At 42.5% G+C, this 20811-nt stretch overlaps 1 protein-coding gene across 1 annotated transcript in view; it reads left to right on the top strand.

Moving 5' to 3' along the window:
- Window positions 1-5337: 5337 nt before the first annotated feature.
- LOC121865232 (titin homolog) overlaps window positions 5338-20811 on the top strand; it is a 106422-nt gene continuing 90948 nt past the window's right edge. Inside the window, exon 1 of the mRNA XM_042364587.1 lies at window positions 5338-11510. Within this exon, the coding sequence (XP_042220521.1) occupies window positions 5391-11510 (6120 nt within the window). The 5' untranslated portion in view covers window positions 5338-5390. The remainder of the gene's footprint in view (window positions 11511-20811) is intronic.

Below are 20811 nucleotides of genomic sequence, written 5' to 3' on the forward strand. Positions count from 1 at the left end.
GCCAGATGCTAGACGGGGTAACTTTGACGTTCTATATCACGGTTTGGGGCAACTGCAGCAATATTCTAAACCAGACCGTTGCATTTTTATAGCACTTTAAAATGTGGTATAAATTTACAACAAAAGATTTACCGAAAAATCTTATACTATACCTGTATATATCACTTTGTCGATAATGTTTGGATTATTACTGCGCTCGTCACAATATTAGTACATGTAATTACACTAGTGCCTAGTCCATCAACTATTAAGGTTATGGAAGATACAATATTCGTTGTCAACGGTCAGGTGATATATCCAATTTATTGGCTGAAATAGTCAACAATAAAAGGCGTATATACTTGATGTGATGATACAGTACAGTACTGATCATTTTATATATAATCAACTTCATTCAGACGTGTAGCAGTTACCTGTATATGTAGTGTACTTTAGTCAATGCCAAATTACGACCAATTCCCATTTTCTGTCATCAAGCCACGTGTCTGTCGCTTCTTGGGGGTTTCCCCGGGCGAGTAAACCAAGCTACACAGTGTGCCGTCACAGTCGCTTCTTGGCGCCTCGGGTACTGGGGTTTTACTTACTCTCACTGCCTGGTGTTGCGTTAGTTTTTAAGTTATATTCAATAAGCGTAGCGACGCGACAGTAAGCAGTTTGAGGCAGTAGTTTGGTATTTCAAGGGGAGCAAAAACCCACCGAGCATATACACAGACGGAAGCTCACCCTGGCAAGGTATTCTGACCTGTTGCCATAAACTATATCGGGACCCAACCGTTCCTGTACTCTTCGGTGGTAAACAGTCTACCTAAAATGCGTTATGTTATCCATATCTTGTGATTGGAATTTAGAGTTTACTCAGGGAGGTCCTCATTAGCTTTGCACTGATCTTACGTTAATAGAATAATGTCATGGGCGGAGTTATCGCGGTTTTGACGTCACACGGCGCCAAAATAGCAGGGGGAGTTGCCAAGTAGGTCTTACGTGCGTTAGGGCGGTAACTACAGCCGGAAGGCCAAGCTCGTCGTCTTTCGATAGTGGTGGCGAGGGAGATCACTGATATGCAATTCATTAACTTCATGTGTTAGATGGCGAGATAATCCTTCTATCACTGGACGAACGTGGCCAGAGAAGATTGTTGTAATAATTATAAATTTCAGATTTAGTCATAAATCTGATTTAGGAAAAAATCAACGTCTATTATTTTTTTTTTTATATATATATAACGCAATTAAAATAAAATTGGTGATTTTTCCATCTTGCACCGGTATTTCTCTCGCTGTTATTAATATGTTTTTCGTAATGTTTAGGCAATTCTAAGACCTTTGTTTTTTCCTGTGATATTTCCGCCGGAAATTAAGGATAACCGAGATATTAATTTTTCACTATTAATAGATTTGGTTTGTCACATTTGTTGTTTACGTCTCACTGAGAAGGTCTGACCACCCATCACGCAGTGCTCCTTACCTCCGTGTTGTCTTCTTAATCGTCTACAGCGCATGTGCGGGGGGGGGTTCTTCTTGGCTATGGCGATAGGAGACTTATAATTGGGGAAGAGTTCTTTGTCGTAGCCAATAAACAATGTGTGGGTGCGTTGGGAGCGGAGATTTGATTTTCAGTACCAGAGTAACCAGATATGGTTGAACAGGTGGAAAGAGCTGTGCCAACATTGTGATGGAGGTTATTTTACGTCAATTGCAGAATTTCATTAGAAAATTTGTGTTAGGTTAGGCTTGATTTTGTTGATTTATTCTGAAAAAAAAAAACATTTTCGTTAAGATGATGAGTAGGGGGATCTAAAAAAAAAACTATTGATTTGGTGGCTGAAACGAATATCAAATTCGTTGTAAACGCATCAAATAACATCGGAAAAACTTATCTACGGTAACACTCCTCCAGGCTTGGAAGAACACCACCCTCGTGTGTCTGTCTCATATTATTTACTCTCTATATATCACGTGTGAGCTTCACTAGCTACTGGGGTGGTCGGTAACACAGGCCCGTGTATGATCAACACCTGCCAATAGTGAGAAACTGTAAGTTACTAACCGTACACCTGGGCTAGTGACCTGTTGAAGGAGGAAGAGGTTAGGTGAGCTGATTCACGAGGCATTGTATCCTAAACGTGGAGGGAAGCTACCCTAGATTTTTTTTACCTATCTACTCTGTAGGTTCGAGTATTAAAGGTAAATGTATATTTTATTGACAGTACCTTTTCTAATTCCCTTGTGCAAATAATTTACAATTTGCTAAAATTCTTTTTTTGGCGATGAGTTAAAAGAAAATTGTGGTTGAGATCTTCAAAATATTAAAGTATGAAATTGGTTGAGAATTCTTGGCTCAACTGGTTTAGTAGCACTAATATACTGTATCTGTTTAGTTTTTCATGTACAGTTTTGTAGTATTGATTCATTTATTTTTTCACATAGATATCAACGTGATTCATTTATCTCTGACAAAAGCATCATGAACCTGCGACCGCCAGCGCGCGCGCGTGTGTGTGTGTGTGTGTGTGTGTGTGTGTGTGTGTGTGTGTGTGTGTGTGAGCCCATGCTCTAGACACCCACCTTAACACACCCGCTGGACAAAAACCTAAATTATGAAGACATCTTTAAAGGTCCCTCAGTGTTTCGTGCTAGTCACCCCGAGTGATGTAGACGAGGCTATTTCTAGAGCGAGGTGTTGTGTGTACTGTACTGTAGGTTCTCCCTCGTGTCCCGGGAAGCGTCGCTTACGCTAGATGTCCTTCAGTACCGCTGCAGCTAGAGCATTAGTTATATACAGAATTGTAAACTTAATTAATTTTTAGAAGTGCTGACGTGAAAGTTGATCACGTTGTTATCTCGTGTGAGATTAATGGTCAAGATTATTCAAAATACATAATTATGGTCACAGCTTATGTAGAAGGTAGGAAGGTTGGTTGGTGTTGAAACTTACTGGAAGTATAAAAGGAAACTGGTATCAATATCTACCCGTTAATGTCAAGTTCTGTCAACTACTGGTGGTTCACCTTTCTAACAAAATATGGAAGATAGTGGTTGTTGCTTGTCACATAGTAAAAAAAAAAATTTACAAAGAAAATGTACACCAGGAACGTCACTTATATTCACAGAAAATGGAGGTGTGTCACGGAGCTCCTGTTGTAAACAACGAAAATTACATGTGGAATTTACCATTTAGAAAACGGGAAGTTGGTCGTGTAGTGGTGGTCATAGACTGAGAGAACGAGGAGTGACAGTCGAGGGTTGTCAGCGTGCCAGATCGTTGTTTGATGACGTGACTTCAATGAAAACGATATTAGGTAAAACGTCTCATAATACAACAGTAGAATATATCGTCTTGTTTCTTATTTAAGTCTTTGTCATTCATGACCTACACCTCGTTTAAAAGAAGTTGAAAGGGCATTAACTTTACTGTTCCGGCTTAAAGCCACCACTCATGAGAAAATTCACAATTGTCTTACTCTTGTCATGTTGCGTTACGTGAGGTTTGGTCTTGACACAGCCAGGTACTGACCCTCCATTGTTGGCCAGTATAGCGTTAATGTGGACCACCTGAACACTATATGCCTCGACTTATTTCATCTAAGGATTAACGCCCTTACGTTACCTGAGGGTTAGGTTAGGGTTGATTAGCGTTAGGGTGGTTAATCTTAGAGTGACAAAAAAAAATCAAATTTTTTCCAATCTTCGGGTGTTCTTACAATACTTCTACTGGTGTCTTGTGTTAAGAGAACATGGGCACACACACTACTAACCTTCACCAAGCTCAGAAAAACAATGACTGAGTTGTTCCTACCTTACATCCACAACACAGGAGTCATCAGCACGCAACAACACAGGAAGTCGTCAGCACACGCGGGCGACTCCTTGGTGACTTACCTTGAGAGAGAGGTGAGATATGAGACATGGTCCTCCTCACATCACCGAGCCAGGGTTCTTCTCAGAGATTCTCACAATAGCCCTAATTAGTTGTCTTAAGCCGAAATACAATAATAACGTCCAAAAAATGGCAGCAAAGGTACAGTGAGCTGCCTTCACTAGATACGGCCACTAACATCAATTTCATCTTTTATCTGAATTTCACTGAATAATTATCATGCTCAAGTAAATTTTAAGTAGATTTAAAGTTATTTTTGGGTGTTATTTTTGTTTCAGCTAAATGTGAATCTATTAATTAATTGCATTCTTGCATCTTCGTTTACGAGGGATGTTTCATCGTGCGAGGCTGAGTACAGTGTGTGGGCAGAGGACAAGTCTGCTGCTGGATGCTTAGATTGTGTGATTGTTTGATAATTTGCCAACTACCAGTCACCTCAAGGGGCGGTTTACAGTGAGTGTCCTGGGGGTCTAGAGGTAATGTTCCCCGTTCGAGTCCTGGTTGGGTGAGGTTGTTGATTATATGTAGAAGTCCGCGCGCTTTATGGGCTAATGATATATATATATATATATATATATATATATATATATATATATATATATATATATATATATATATATATATATATATATATATATATATATATATATATATATATATATATATATATATATATGATAAAATCACAGGAAAAAGAACGGAGACACCTTAGCTTTCGTCTTTATTCAAGACGTCTTGAATAAAGACTGAAGTGCTCCGTGTTTTATCAAAATTTTCATTGTGGATCTTCATATATATATATATATATATATATATATATATATATATATATATATATATATATATATATATATATATATATATATTATTTATATATATATATATATATATATATATATATATATATATATATATATATATATATATATATATATATATATTTCCTCCGTAGAACACAACATATTTCTAACAATCGCTGGTAGGTGTGTGTCCGGCTGCCAAATCGTAAGACGACCCTCGTAATATTATCCACTGTCAGATGTGGCCCGTCAGCGGGGAGTTTGTTTACACTCGTGACTGACTTTACCTCCCGGCACACTACACAGTCGCTTGAAGAAAACTCAGGACAGGACACTTGCTCAGGTGCCAGGAATCGCTGGAATGACGCTTACGACTGGTGCTTTTTATGTGCAAGAGATGGCGCTGGGGTTATAAGGTAGCGGGAGTTGACAGATGATACTCTTGTCATCCACGGGAAAGGGGGAGCGGGTGGTGAGGGTGTGTGAGGAACAAACGGTGAGTGCGTTTCTTGGGGAATTTTAGGGAGAACATTCCGAAATTGAGGAAGGAGGTGGAGGGGGAAGGAGAAGAATGGAGAGAGAAGAGACCTTGGCCTGTTGCCCGCTGTCTATTGTGGTTGTGCGAGCGAGGTTGGGCCAGTTATCCTGAGGGGACTGGGGAGACGAGAAGTGAGTGTCGTGCGTCGCGCTGCTTGACTCACCATCGTCACCGCCATGAAGGAGTGGGTGAGGCTGTTCAGTGACGTGGTGGTGCGGGCCTTTTACGGCAACAGGAACACCGCACCCGCCGCACCTCAGGAGGATACCACCAAGGTCGTAGCTCCTGCGGCGGTCCCTTCGTCAACGACAGCAGCAGCGCAGGCACCACACCCTCGCCAGTCAGCGGCCTCGTCCCTGCTTCTACCAGGTACCGCATCTGTCACATCCCCTTCTGTGCCTCCATTATCGCCCAAGCCCCCTCAGTCGTCACCCGTCACCCAGGTGTCAACTCATTCGCCGCCTGTGTCACCATTGAGAAAACCCTCACAGGAGGACCCCACTTCCACACAGTCAGTGTCTCAAGTCACAGCGGGTGATGGCTGGTCACGCTCCGTGGTGTCCAAAACATCACCACAGTCAGGGGATAACAGCTGGGGTGACAGTGGGCAGGAGAGAGGGCGAGGTCGTGGAAGGGTGCGGGGATGGGGCCGTGGGCGTGACGGTAAAGGGGGTTCTCGTGAGAGTAGTGGCTCCTGGGGTAGACCTGACTCCAAGGGAGCCAAAGGGGGACAACATCCTCAGAGGCCCTCATCGTCCGGATCCCCTAACACCCCAAATTCTAATTCTTCAGCTCCTCCTCGACCGAAACGACCTGGTTCGTGGCGTAAGTGGCCCGGGGCAATAACACGGTCTCTCAGCCCCAAGCCGTCACCTCAACCCCCGTGTGTGGACGAAGACGGGTTTACGCTAGTCCAGAGGCGTAGTAAGCCAGGCAGACCACCGCCCAACCCTCGGAGCAGCGATCCTACCAGTCCTGACGACGGAGGCTGCAGTGACCCCATGTACGAGGTTTATTCTGACCCTGTGAGCGTCTACTACAGCGACTTGGAAGATATTTTTTTACTGGAAGAAGACGATTTTCCAGAAATCAGAAGCGCCACGGTACCCACGGAAAGCCACCAGCCAGGAGCGTCACGATCCTTGTCGATTCACAATCGACCTGGCTCTCAGGAGTCAGGAATCCGTAATCGATTCTCGAGCAGCAGTGCAAAAGACAGCCCTAACTCCCGAGGGAAAGAGACAAATCAAGTAACAAGTATCCCTGCAGAACAGTGCAGCGAGCCTGTAATGACCTGCGTTAATCAGGGAGGCGCCCCCTCACGCCCGGCAGAACCTGTTGCTAAACAAGCCAGCAGGCAAAGTGTGGGAGATGTAGGTAAGGGCGCCAAGTTCAAAAGTGAACAAGTGAATACTAGAGTCATTGTCAAACACGAGGAAACTGCACCGCAAGATGCAGTCAAATGTGTTGGCAGTGAGGTAGTTGTAGACAGTAAAGTAAAAACAAGTGTTATCAGTAAAAAGTACAGTGCAAAAAAAAAAATAACCAGTCAAGTTGACTTACTGCAGAAACAATGCAAACCAGATAATGATGAAAAAGTGAAAGGAACACAGGCAGATGTCTCTAGCCAGGATAGACCTGTGGACATCCTGAAAGACGACACGGCTACGGATGCAACAATACTTGCACATGACAAGGCACACACACTATCTCAGGTAAGTGTCAAGTCGAAGGCCGCCGAAAACACAGGTGAAACATCGACACCAACGCCTGAAACAAAATCCAAAAAGTCTAGAAAGAGGAAGAACCGAAAGGCGAGTAAGTCTGAGAGCCGAGACATGACTGATGTTCCGGCCGTGCATGAAGAAATCCAGCACATGGATCCCTCAACAGATCGTCAAGTAGCAGAGTCGCGGGAATCTGATTACCAGCTGGAGCATTACTACGCCAGGAAGACCAAAACGAGAGACCCTCACAAACCGAATTGTAAAACAGACAAAGTTTCTGAAAAAAATCGGGAGTCACAATTGGATACTGTAATTAATGAGACTCATAAAGCTGAAGCAGTGTTGGAAAATTTTGATGTAGGAGATGAACCACGTGGAGATGATCGCGATAAACAAGATGAGACGAGAGAAAATACTCTTATGACGGACAGATCATATGATAATATATATATTGACAGTGAAGCTGAGGAAGGCAATTATGTGTTTGTCCAAATGAAAGATGTTTCGGCTGGTGACCCAATCATTACCAGCAAGACTGAAAACATAACTATTCATTACGAACAGTTAAATGACAATGAAAAAGAGATAACAGCAGCCTCTGAAGTCACTGACAGGAAAGCGTATACAGATACAAAGGAGAACTCATTATCCAAGTGTCCTGACTTAAGGGTAATCTGCCAAGGCGAAACTAAGGAAGACAAGAGCCGCCAGATGTCACACCCACGAAGCACTGCTAGCGAAGACCGTCCATCTGCAGCCAAGGTGCCTCCATCCCTTGAGGTAGTGGACCTTGAACCAATGAAATGCCAAGAAACAGAAAATCTTCCAAATGATGCGGAAAGTAACAAAACAGAAGGAACAAAGGAGAGGAAACGTAAGAAACACGAGAAGAAGAAAGCAAGAGATGATGAATCGTGTGAGGAAACTGATGAGAGGAAACACCATCAAGACAAGGCCAAGAAAGACATTAGAGAGACAGGGAAGGAGAACTACCCAGAGAATCACAGAGACGTCACACGAGAAGAAGTGAATGATAACCGCAAGAATAACAAACGAAGTCACAACGACATTAACAAACAAGAGCTGGACGAAACACACAATAATAATAATAATATGAAATACAACACAAAGGAAACAAACGTCTTGATCGATACAGGCAAGTCACCACCACCACCACCACCGCCTCCGCAACAACCACAACAAATCGAGATAGAACTTAGGGAGAGGACGAGCACCAGAGCCGCCCTACCCCAAGAGGATCCAACCACGGGCACCAAGACGGACGAGATCACAACCCTCATGAGCCTCATCTCTCAGAAGAAGAAACATATCCAATGCTTACAGATGTCGCTAAACAAGACAGAACCAACTGAAGAACCTCAAGAACCAGGAGAGTCAGTCATAGAACCAGGAGAGTCAATCAAAGAACCAGGAGAGTCAGTCAAAGAACCAGAAGAGTCAATCAAAGAACCAGGAGAGTCAGTCATAGAACCAGGAGAGTCAGTCATAGAACCAGGAGAGTCAGAACCAGGAGAGTCAGTCATAGAACCAGGAGAGTCAGTCATAGAACCAGGAGAGTCAGTCATAGAACCAGGAGGGTCAGTCATAGAACCAGGAGAGTCAATCAAAGAACCAGGAGAGTCAGTCATAGAACCAGAAGAGTCGATCAGAGAACCAGGAGAGTCAGTCATAGAACCAGGAGAGTCAGTCATAGAACCAGGAGAGTCAATCAAAGAACCAGGAGAGTCAGTCAAAGAACCAGAAGAGTCGATCAGAGAACCACAGATGTCGCTAAACAAGACAGGACCAACTGAAGAACCTCAAGAACCAGAAGAGTCAATCAAAGAACCAGGAGAGTCAATCAAAGAACCAGGAGAGTCAATTAAAGAACCAGGAGAGGCAATCATAGAACCAGGAGAGTCAGTCATAGAACCAGGAGAGTCAATCAAAGAACCAGAAGAGTCGATCAGAGAACCAGGAGAGTCAATCAGAGAACCAGGAGAGTCAATCAGAGAACCAGGAGAGTCAAGCAGAGAACTTCAAGCACTAACCATTGAACCTGAAAACCGGAAGGAGGTAGAGTCGGAGGATACGGTGAGTGACATGGAAGACCCTCAGCCACACCTGGGATCTCTGGCCACTCGTAGGCTAACTCCTGATGGTGCGGAGGCTGACGAAGGTACTCTCTGGGTGTTTGAATCTCTCGTCACAACTCCCATGGATAATATACTCAACAGGAAGACGACTACTGATGACCAGATTGACAGTAAAACAGCCACCCTGATAGACAGTAAGACAGCCACCCTGACAGACAGTAAAACAGACAGTCACCTCCCAGTGCACAGCCAATCGTGTCAACATTGGCATTACGCGGATGTTGATAATGAACGAGAAAATGATAAAGAGAGGAAGGAGAAGAGAAGGAGACGAGAGAAAGACAAAATGAAGCACAGACTAGAAGATACATGTGAAGAGAGGAAGAGAGAAGATGAGGGGGAGACGAAACTCAGAGAAGATAAAGAGAGACAGAAGTATATGGAGAATTATGAACAGTGTGAACAACAGGTACAAGAGACAGAAGAGAGTAGAATTGGCAAGGAAGAAACACAGAACGTAACTGAAGATGTAAAGAGAGACAAATGGGGACACATGAAGGAAGATGAAGAGATAGAAAGACAAGCGAAAAGAGAAAGAAAGGAAAGAAAAAGAAAGAAAAGAGAAGCAGAGGAAAGGGAAGATATAAAAGCCAGATATATAAGTGAAGAAAAATGTCATCTTATAGAATTACACAACCACGACGAAGAGGAGTTAGAGAGAATGAGGAAAGAAGAGAAGAGAGAGAGGAAAAGGAGAAGGCGTGAAGAGAAGGAAAGACTAAAACAGATGCAAGTAAACATTGGCCAAGACCCAGGGGAAACCCGTGAGGCGATAGAAGAGAGAGAAGCAAGGAGGGAGAGGAGGAGGAAGAGGAGGAAGGAACGCGAGGCAGAGGAATTAGAACGTCAGAAAATTGAAAGAAAACGCAGAGATGAGAGGAACTCTGTGGAGGAGGCGCCAGAAGTGTGTGAGTCACGGGCGACGGCGGAGCTCCACACAGCTCTCGACCACCACGCTTCTGCAGGTGAACTTCTCCACGCTGCCGCTACACACGCTCTCCACACTCCGTCGGATGACAAAACCGCTGCTGAGGATCACAGCACTGGTTTAGAGAGCTTCAACACTGCCGACAACCACGAAACTTCCACAGAAGATATCGAAACACCGTCAGAGGCTTTTGATACTGCTTCAGAAGCTTTGAGTACGACTGTGGGAGTTGCTGACACGACTGAAGAATCTGCCGAGTCTTTCTCAGTCAGTGGTATTAGTCCACTTGCTTTGGAGAGGCTGAGGAGAGTAAACGAATTATGGGAGCTTCGAAACAGTTCTCAACCTGAAGAGGAGGAGACTGTTGAAGCTTCCACTGAAGTGAATGAGGCCCAGAAGGGTGATTGTGAAAACACTGGTGACGAGGTGAATCATACTGAAATGAAGGCCAAGGCAGATCAGGGGTCATATTTAAACGATACGAATAGTGAAGACAGCGATGTTAATTGTCCACAAAATACGAGAGAAAGGAGAAGACGAAGAACTTCTCAAGAAAATGCCGAAGGGGAGAGTAAAGACACAACCCAGCCGGTGCGAAGGAGACGGCGCATAGATGACGACACTAACAAGGAACAAGAACTCGAGCCGAACAGTGTAGATTTCTCGACTGGCTTCCAAGGTTTTAACATGCTCAAGACGTTTGAAGAACTGGTGAGTGAACGGAGAAAGAGGAGAGTCAAGCGTCTAGAGGAGTCTGAGAATCAAGAGTCACAGGCAGAGGAAAACCCGCTACCACGGAGAAGAACTCGGACGACACTAGACGCCAGCAGTCAAGTGCAAGATTCTCAAACACAAGAAAAGAAAACTACAGCCACCTCTTCGGTAAGAAGACGTCGAAGGCCTGCCGAAGACACCAATCAAACATACGACTCCTTGGCAGACATCAATAGTAAGGACTACGAGGATATCTTCGCCCGGAGGAGACAACGTAGGAGTCGAAGGTTGGAGGGTGACAGTAGCCAGGTGGATGAGGATCGACGCTCAGCCTACCAGTCCCAAGACTCCCAGATATTTGACAGCATGAGCGAGGCTGATAGGCAATACGAGGAAATCTTAGAGAGGAGGAGACGCATTCGGAGAATGAGATATGCGGAGATGCACAAGAGCGACGAACAGCAGGACGAAGACACTGCTGGAACCTCACCTCTCAGAGACGCCCACACGTCCCAGTCTCAGAGGGTGGACAAAGTAGGTGACGCTGAGACCAAACAAACACAGCTAACCAACTCTAGCGGTTCCCAACAGACTCTGGCCTCCCAGGAACCGATCAGCGAGGCCAAGAGGTCGTCTTCAGAAAGTGATTCTAGTGACACAGACTCTAGTGATTCTAGTGAGGATAGTGAAGTGAATGTACCAGGACATAAACTAAGCGAGAAGAAGGGAGGTGAGGAAGACCACTACCACGAGCGAGATGGAGAAGACCAGGTAAGGAGAGTGTCTGTCTTTATTACCTCCAGCAGGTTGTGTGTGTGTGTGATGGCATTGATTGAACTCCGTGTTTTAAAACCTTTTAAAAGTTGTAAAATCTCATTTTTACTTTAATGTCTGCTAAAAAGCGTAGGGGAGGGAGGGGGCAGTGTGCCGTTTAGTGCACCAAGTTGTGTGTTGTCATTGGGTAGTGTCATCTTTAGGAGCTATAAACCATTTTGTTTCTTTCATTTTCCGTTAGGAGACATGGGTAAAATTTATGACCAACGTGTAGAAGTTCTCAGTGAAAAGACTGAAATTTAAGGATACGTAAATACTACAGTTACATTATTATCAAATAATGTAATGTGTTACTGAATGCTATAGAGAAATGTCACAGTCGACCATAACAAAACAATACTAGAAATTACGAGTGCTTTGAACGTTCAATTCATCGCCTCGTGTACAGTATTCTTTGTTGTTCAAGAGTTTTGTTTTAGGTAGTCACTCAAAAATTATCTTTACAAAATTGTATTGAGACAAATATGACACAACGGATGAAGGATTTTGACAACCCTACCGAGACAACAGGAATCACAGTGTTTAGTATCATTAACCCCCTCCCTCCCCCAGTAGTGTTTTTCAGGATCATTAACTAACACAGTTCACCAGCTTTTTACCCCAACGTATAATTCCTAGTACGCGTGAAGATATTCCCTGTTTCGTCATCATTATTGCTCACCTAACATACTGTGTCTTTACTTGTTATGTTGCTTTATCCGGTGTTCACTTATCCTCTGTATTTATCAACCATTGATTCTTTAAACGTGTTTTCTATCGTCCTGACTCGTCTTCCATCATTATAATTATTGTCCTATGGTGTTTGTTTACATCTCCGCCTCTTCCCACATGTTGGTCTCTCTCCGTCCTCCCAGAAATAAACAGTTTATTTTGCCTCCAGAATATACCATTACTATATTTTATTCCTCGTTATTTGTATTTTTTTATCTGTGTACCATCATTACTGTATATATGACATTCTCCCTTATACATTACTGTTCAACATTCCCTCATACATTATTGTTCAACATTCCCTTATACATTACTGTTCAACATTCCCTCATACATTACTGTTCAACAATCCCTCATACATTACTGTTCAACATTTTCCGTTGTTTACTGAACCTCCTGATCGTTGTGGTTAAAGAGTATTCCATTATTTCTTTTAGTCACATCACACAGTCATTCAGACTATCTTCTCAACAGTCTGTCCTTATCGTCAAAATACCTCAGTATTTCCTACATTCTTCTGCTGCCTCTACAGTATTTTAGCCTTACGTTGCACAGTTATTTCGGCACCATTTTTTTTTTAATAATAATGTGGTGTTCGTTTTACTGGTGATATTATTGTTATGTATTACTGCGCTTTTAACAACTAAGGTATTTAAGCACGCAGTGTATAGGTTAGTCCATACACGCGAGATTGTTTTGGTCCTCCCTTGTAGTTGTTGTTGTTGGAAGACTTTCTGGTGTTGTGGTCATTAAGCGAGTTAGTTTCACGCAACACAACATAATCATGCTCAGAAATATAATTATTCTATGAGGAAAAAAAATAATGTATCGTTTATTTGCGAGAAACTATCGGATTGTATGTTACTGAACCTTATCGTTTAAACATCAGAAACAAGGAAGTGAAGTTGGTTAGTTATACTCTAGGTCATCCCAGCTATTTACTGTTCCTGGAAACTGAGAAAAATAGAATGTAGTTAGTAAGGAACTTAACCCTCTTCTGGAATGAATATTTAAACCAGATTCAATAAGAAAATACTTGAGTAATCTCTAGTAAAGGACATGTATATGGACGACTAATTATGCGTTTTATCTACTATCATTTCTTCAGTTAATTAAGGCTGTAATATATCAGTTTAACATCGGTAATTGTTGTTTTCTAAATCAAATCAGTATGGTGGCCACATAGACCCGTCCGGGATGTGCAACAACAATACGATACACGAGGGAGTGTTGGAGGGAGCCGCCCGCCAGCCCTGGGTCAAGCTACACTCACTCGCTCTACCTTGGCACTCAACCAATGTCTTGTAGAAACCAGAAACCGCTCTCGCGGTACACACTACTCCCTTGGTACAGTTAGATACCAGGTGCTGTTATTCCCGGGTTGCCGAGTAACTCAAGTGATTCTTAGATTAGAAACCAAACACTATTCACGGTACACGTTGCTCTGATATGCTGGTGACTCAAGTAGATAAAAAAAACTTTGGTTTCAGAGTAAGTAACAATTGACCAATGACGTAAACACAAGTGTTGGTTAGCTTGGGTACGACTCAGCTGTTACTGTTGAGTTGTTCTCACTGACTTAAGCACTGTTCACCACTATTTAACACTGGTTACATTCCTTTCCTAAAGGAAATCGTAACTTCTGGCGAGAACTTGTTGATATTCCGGTGGGGAGGAGGGATTCAGGGGAGGGAGTTGGTATGGGCCAACATAACAGTTGACGTGGCCAGAGCAGCGTCAGGTACGTCTTGGCCCTTCGGTGGTCAAGTGTGTGTGTGACAGCCTTGACCGTGAGAGCTGGAAGTAAGAGTTGCCTGTAGTCCATAGGAGACAATATTTCGTTCGTTTATTTAAGTTCAATCAACTTCATTTTTCAATAAATTCTCAGGCCGAGTGTTGCGTGCACCTCGACACACTACTTCATTGTTCAGGCTCAGATGAGGCGTTACGGGTGACACTTGCCCAGAAACTTTGTGAACTTGACGTAAGAGGATTTATATATAGATAGAAAGTCGTTTGTTTCTGTGCCCATATGATCTTACGAACGAACACATACACACACGTCCTAATTCTTACCTAAAATATATTCAGTTTAATTATACGTTCATTAAAATATAGCTTACCAGGGAGTATGAACCAATGTTAAGTTACTGTGAATGAGACTTGAATGACCATCACTGTAGAAATTAGGGAACTTGTCCTGAGAGAGACCAGAGATTATCACGGTTAAGTCAAATGATATCCGGCAGGTGGCGCCTCTTGGTGGATTATGGTGATAGGAGACCATAGGCAGCTATAAACATTGACGCCTTCGCTCCACAGCCCCCCCCCCCCTCGTGACCTCCTTCGAAAATTTTACAATCTAAATCGAATTTTGGCCAAGACAAGAAATTTATTATATTTTTTATTTTATTTTATTTTATTTTTTTACTTTACGTGTCTCTGTTAGTAAGGATAGTCACACCTGAATCTGGCAGCAGAGTTTGTACAGCATATCTCATTTATGTTCGTGATAAGATAACCTTGTACGTTATTGATATTTGGGATGTTCTTGGCAATAATCCCTTTGTCTGTGACGAGCCAGGACATCAAGATCAATCCCCAGATCCCGTTAATTAACCACCAATAATATAAGATCCATTTCGAATTGAATAAGACGGAAAAACAACCGAAAATGCTCTACAATGTCCATACAGTCCCGTTCTCATTTCAAACATATATTATGTGCAGACGGCATAACATATTGAAATGCAGTTATTTGTATTTGCTTAGGTGAAAAACAAAACGTGAATAGTTGCTCTTTCAAAAACAAATAACTGCACTTTGATATGTTATGGCGTTTGCACATAATATACGTTTGAAATGAGAACGGGACTGTATGGGCACCCTGAATATTTTTTTTTGATTCTTCTGATGTCATTAGTATTATTAGTGTGGTTGTCCATAATACCTCTCACCCTTCATTATGGCGGTATAATAATTAGCGGAAAACTTTATATTGTTTCTTATGTCTAAAGGAAACTCAGAAAGACTTTGTGACGTTTGGCTTAATGAGGGTGGTGGTAGTGGGAAGGGTGGCTCCGCGTGGTGAACATTCTTAGTGAGAGCCTCGGCAACCACTGTGGCGCACCTACCTCCCCCCCTTACCTGTACTACCACACACCTCCCTCCCTCACCTGTACTCCCACACACCTCCCTCCCTCACCTGTACTACCACACACCTCCCTCCCTCACTTGTACTACCACACACCTCCCTCCTTCCCTCACTCCCACACACCTCCTCCCTCCCTCACCTATTCCCCCTCTCACCTCCCCACTCTCGCATCTCCACAACCCTCTCTTTCCTCTTCACAACCCTCTCTCGCCTCCACAACCCTCTCTCTCTCGCCTCCACAACCCTCTCTTGCCTCTCCACACCCCCCCCTCACCTCCCCACACAGTAAGTGTCCAGAACCTCTCATTACTGCCCTTAACAGAGACCCTGAGTAGTGCTGGTGTTGTGGTGCCTCACGCCCAGGGAAGCCCATAAGGGTGTACTGTACTGACTGATGGTGCTCACTAGTTGCTCCGTTTGTCTCTACTTTTTATTTTATTTTTTCTTGTCCGGTAAATAATCGAGGCTTTTTTTCATCTAAGAAAGTGGGACTTGGACACAACAGTGAGTAATTGCTTTGTGCAAATTAATTTTTTTTTTATTTATATATTTTTTTTAAGACACCGTCACTTTCCGCCTCCGGGTGCCACATGAAGTACCTGGCGTTGTACAGTATATCATGACTTGTTTCTTTTCCGTGTATTGTTTTCAGTAAGTCGTTATGAAATATTGCATTTTAATTAACGCATCATAACAAATTAGGGACAGTTGGTGTTGAGTGAGAGTAGTAACTTGGTGGTTGGGGGACTAGCTTGAACCACAGCAAATGGTAACATGTATCACGGTATTTGGGTTCCTTGAATAAATCTATCGAGTTCCCCAAATCATCTACTTCCGAAAGCCTCCTTGGCCCTGGGTATATGGGAATCGTGGCGAGTAAAGTGTACTTATGATCACTTCTGAGCGTCGGTTGACATGGTATTAGGGGGTTAGGTTGACACTGTCAGAGATGAGAGGTAATATTCAGCATGAGTTATATTTCAACAGGTTACGGTAGTTTTGGTGTGCAGTTCCCTTCACAGATGCGTTTACAGGGGCTGGTCAGGTTTTGTGTAGTGTAGCAGCACTGTGTTTGTTTACATGCGACAGAAGGAACTCGCAATAGTACACATATTATGGAATCAAAGTAAAACTATATTAAAACAAATATCACAATGTAATGATTTTTCGGAATGTTTATATGACGGGCCACTGTAAACTCACTAGTGAAGAGGACTGCAACGGGAGGCTCTACCTTATGTATTCTTAATAATTTAGTATAATTTGAACTACTGTAGATGCGTTTTACTCTAGTTTAAGTACACTTTAGGAATAGTACATTTACCTTTAACTTTGTGCCAGCACTGCCAGGTCATATGTACTGTACTTTCCCTTGAGTAAAAAAAAAATGAAGTACTTTTTACACCACTGTTCAGTAGTCAGGTGAAGATTGGCTTCCCACGGAAAGTGTACCACAGTTGCTACCTGGGGCCCATATTGAGGTGGTCCGTAAAGGTTGAGATTACACATGATCTCGGTCAACAGTTCTGAAGGTCTCGATTTTGATCTCACTCCCTGACTTGGTGGTCTCCTCTACACCACTGGTGGATACAAACACAAGCGTGCACAGGGGAGGATGTATAAAACACACACACACACAAGGGAGAGAGGATACCCATAACAAACACATATACACACGCACAGGTGAGGTTAGATAAACACAGGTGTACATACACACACACACACACGCGCGCGAACAGGTGAGCGTGGACCCGGGCCAGCCACAAGAGCCAGAGTGCCACATCACAGTGCCAGAGGTACAGTGACCCGTGTACACTGAAGGTCCTCCCTACAGTCTCTATACACCTTATGTGGCACTACACCTACACCACCTGCTCTATCATTACACCCCCTAATACACTTCATGATACACCTGAAAGTATACTTAATTTTTTTTACATTACAGGTAGGCACTGTCTTACACTACACCCTGTTAGTATGTCTTACACTACACCCTGTCACCATGTCTTACACTACACCTTGTCACTATGTCTTACACTACACCCTGTCACTATGTCTTACACTACACCCTGTCACTATCTCTTACACTACACCCTGTCACCATGTCTTACACTACACCCTGTCACCATGTCTTACACTACACCCTGTCACTATGTCTTACACTACACCCTGTCACTATGTCTTACACTACACCTTGTCACCATGTCTTACACTACACCCTGTCACTATCTCTTACACTACTCTCTGGCATCATACTATCGCTACACCTCGGGGTTATACCTAATAATATTCTCGATAGCCAGACACCCGCACTACACCCAGGCACTGTGCTCTTGTTGCGGTAAACCTCAAGCTAATAATTGGTACCATAACTCTTGCTACACTTTGGCACTACACTGAGACACTACTGTACACCGCGGCACCCTACCTACGTCTTATATTGACACACCACCTTGGCACTGTACTTTATTGATCCACCTTGACAAACATACACTAATATTTCTAGGGCATTATTATTATTATTATTATTATTGTTATTATTATTATTATTATTGTTATTATTATTGTTGTTGTTGTTGTTGTTGTTGTTGTTGTTGTTGTTGTTATTATTATTGCTGTTGTTGTTGTTGTTGTCGTTGTTGTTGTTATTATTGCTGTTGTTGTCGTCGTCGTCGTCGTCGTCGTCGTCGTCGTCTCTTGGATTGTTTATACCGATGGTCACGCAATGTCTTGCATAATTTTTCCTTTGGACAAATCTTGCATGAAGTTTTAAGAGCTGCATCTCATGAATGCTAAATCATATGGGAGAAGGTTTTAGAAAAACTTGCGGTTGGCCACATTTCCGGTTTTCCCGACTCACTGATTACAATACGTTACACAGATCCGATAACACAGGGTGTGGTTGTTGTGTTGGCAGCTGCCGCTATACCCTAAACAAACCCCCGTGTGGGTGGCCAGGCATCACACCGGACATCATTATTTATATCTTCTAGGAGACAACGTGTTATTATTTTCAAGGATTTAATTAATCGGGTTTTTTTTTTACGTTTTTACAATTTTAGTTTGAGTAACATTCTCTTTATTTTACTTACACCAATATCATTAATGGCTACTTTCTTAATTTCAAATTTTTGTATAAGGAATAATTTCGTAGGAACAATGTCAATAACACGGGCGTAGTTTATGGACAAATACAATCCCTGTATATTTAAATCATTAAAATTATTGTCAGGTAATGCAAAGTGTCATCCTTAACGCAATGAAAGCAAATCAAGGATACTTTAGTGCTTGTGCCACGATTAACGTAAATATTGTGTACAATATGTGACTCCCCAGAGCCATAAAGAACAGGTTATAGTTACTTGTTTGTGTCTGTTATTGAAGGTGGTAGTGACCAGGGCGAGCACAGCCAGTAAACCGAAAAGCAACACACTGTACCGCTACTGTTTGTGTTGTCACCACCACTGTTTAGGCTCCATTATTATTCACCATCATCCAGGGGGGTGTACTGAGAGGTAAATATCATTTTTAACTTATTATTATTATTATTATTATTATTATTATTATTATTATTATTGTTATTATTATTATTATTATGGTTCTTACTGTGATAATCAAGTCGATAAAATATAAAATACCCAAACCTGAGAATTGGTGTCGATACCAAGACATTACCACACGTGCTTATACTGTACGTTCACATTTATATACTATGAACAGCGAATATATAAGTGGGGGTGCTAGGACCTCCTGCCGGCCACCATAGCTGGACGTTCACCCTTCGGGAGCTAGTTACACTCCACACATGTTTTATGTACAATATTTTACATTTACAATTAAATGTTTCTATTGGCTTTGTTTCCCCCATCGGACAAAACAATACGGGAAAGCATTACACATATGTTTAGTCTTGTGAATCAAGTCCCGGGTTGTTTATATCCGCCCCCGGGTTCACCAGACAGCCAGTATAAGGACCAACAAATAAACCTGAAAGGATGACTCTATATAATGTTACTTAACCTGGCAGTGAATCTAGTCACCCTCGGAGGTACTAAAACGCCTCTTAAACACAAGCTCTAGTCTCTATCTCTCCCTGTAGCCCTCAGTATGAGTATCTCAGTAAGGAAGGTTAATCTCTACGTGAGGAGTGATAATCTCTTGAATGTGCAAACTTAATCTCTTTGTTTACGAACTGACTCGTAGCGTTGCAATACTTGACTTACGTTGTCAGATAGAATTAATCTCTGGTTGGTAAAAGTTAGATTCTCGTTTTGTTTATAAAGTTCTAAAATCATCCGTCAGTGGCAGATTGACCTTAGAACATGAGGTCGGTGTTACATTATGACACAGCTGCCAACACCCACTTGTAAGACACTACCTGAACTCAGTGATGGAAAAACGTTTAAAGTTATCCAAATTGCTTGTGAATTTTGTAGTGGAAGTTTGTGAGGCTTTATTCTATTACCGTAAACAGGATATGTTGCTAAGTGTCCACGCCATGCCTGTAATAATAAAGCTCTCTGGAAAATTACAAGTTATTTATGGACTGTCCAGATAATTGTGGTTGGATGGCTTTCTGAAAATGACACCTCAATATGTAACTCAAAACATTGGTGTGTAACCCGATCTGTTCCTGTAACACTCCAGTTGTGTAAGGAGTTGGGTACTTTCACAAATGTTAGTATATTTAATAACTAATAGCCACGTTTATTAAAGAGAAATTTGGTTTTATATTAACTTAACATTTAAACAGCCCAATTTTATAGCTAACGACAGTAGTTTTTGTGACTAAGTGTCTATCGGTTTCCCCAAAGTTCACCACCTGCCACACTATCGTAATCAACCACTGGTTAAATAAGTGTACAAAATAAATGTTATTAATATCATGGGATGCCTGTACTGTACTCAGTGATGAACACTCACCTCAGCTCTTCCTCTCAGGACCAAAGGGACAGCTTCCTCAGTACTTCAGATTTATGATGTATTTGATCCTCATTATTTTCATGTAAAGTTGTTATAAATCCCTCTTTAACCTCCCCTAAGAACCTCTTAACCCACCCTGTGTGCTTGTCTTGACGTGTCCTTTCATGTTTCGTGTTATCGGTAGTACTCTGGAGAGCCGTACTACAGTCAGCCTTTAGTCTGGGGCCAACTGTACCCGTCACGGGGACACATTGTTCGTAACAGTACCTTAGTCGCCAGTTAAGATGTGCAGAGATACGCAGGATCTGTCATCCATTGACCTGCCTTTAGGAACACTAGATAACTAGAATTCCCTGCAACAGTTGATGCAATCAGGCGGCAACAGTGGATTAGTGAGCAGTGTTTGTGTTGTTCACCACCAGCTGGCCACACCTCCAATACGCGCCTGTC

Source organism: Homarus americanus, unplaced genomic scaffold (genome assembly GCF_018991925.1).
Source record: "Homarus americanus isolate GMGI-L3 unplaced genomic scaffold, GMGI_Hamer_2.0 scaffold18547, whole genome shotgun sequence".
Taxonomy (NCBI): Eukaryota; Metazoa; Arthropoda; class Malacostraca; order Decapoda; family Nephropidae; genus Homarus; species Homarus americanus.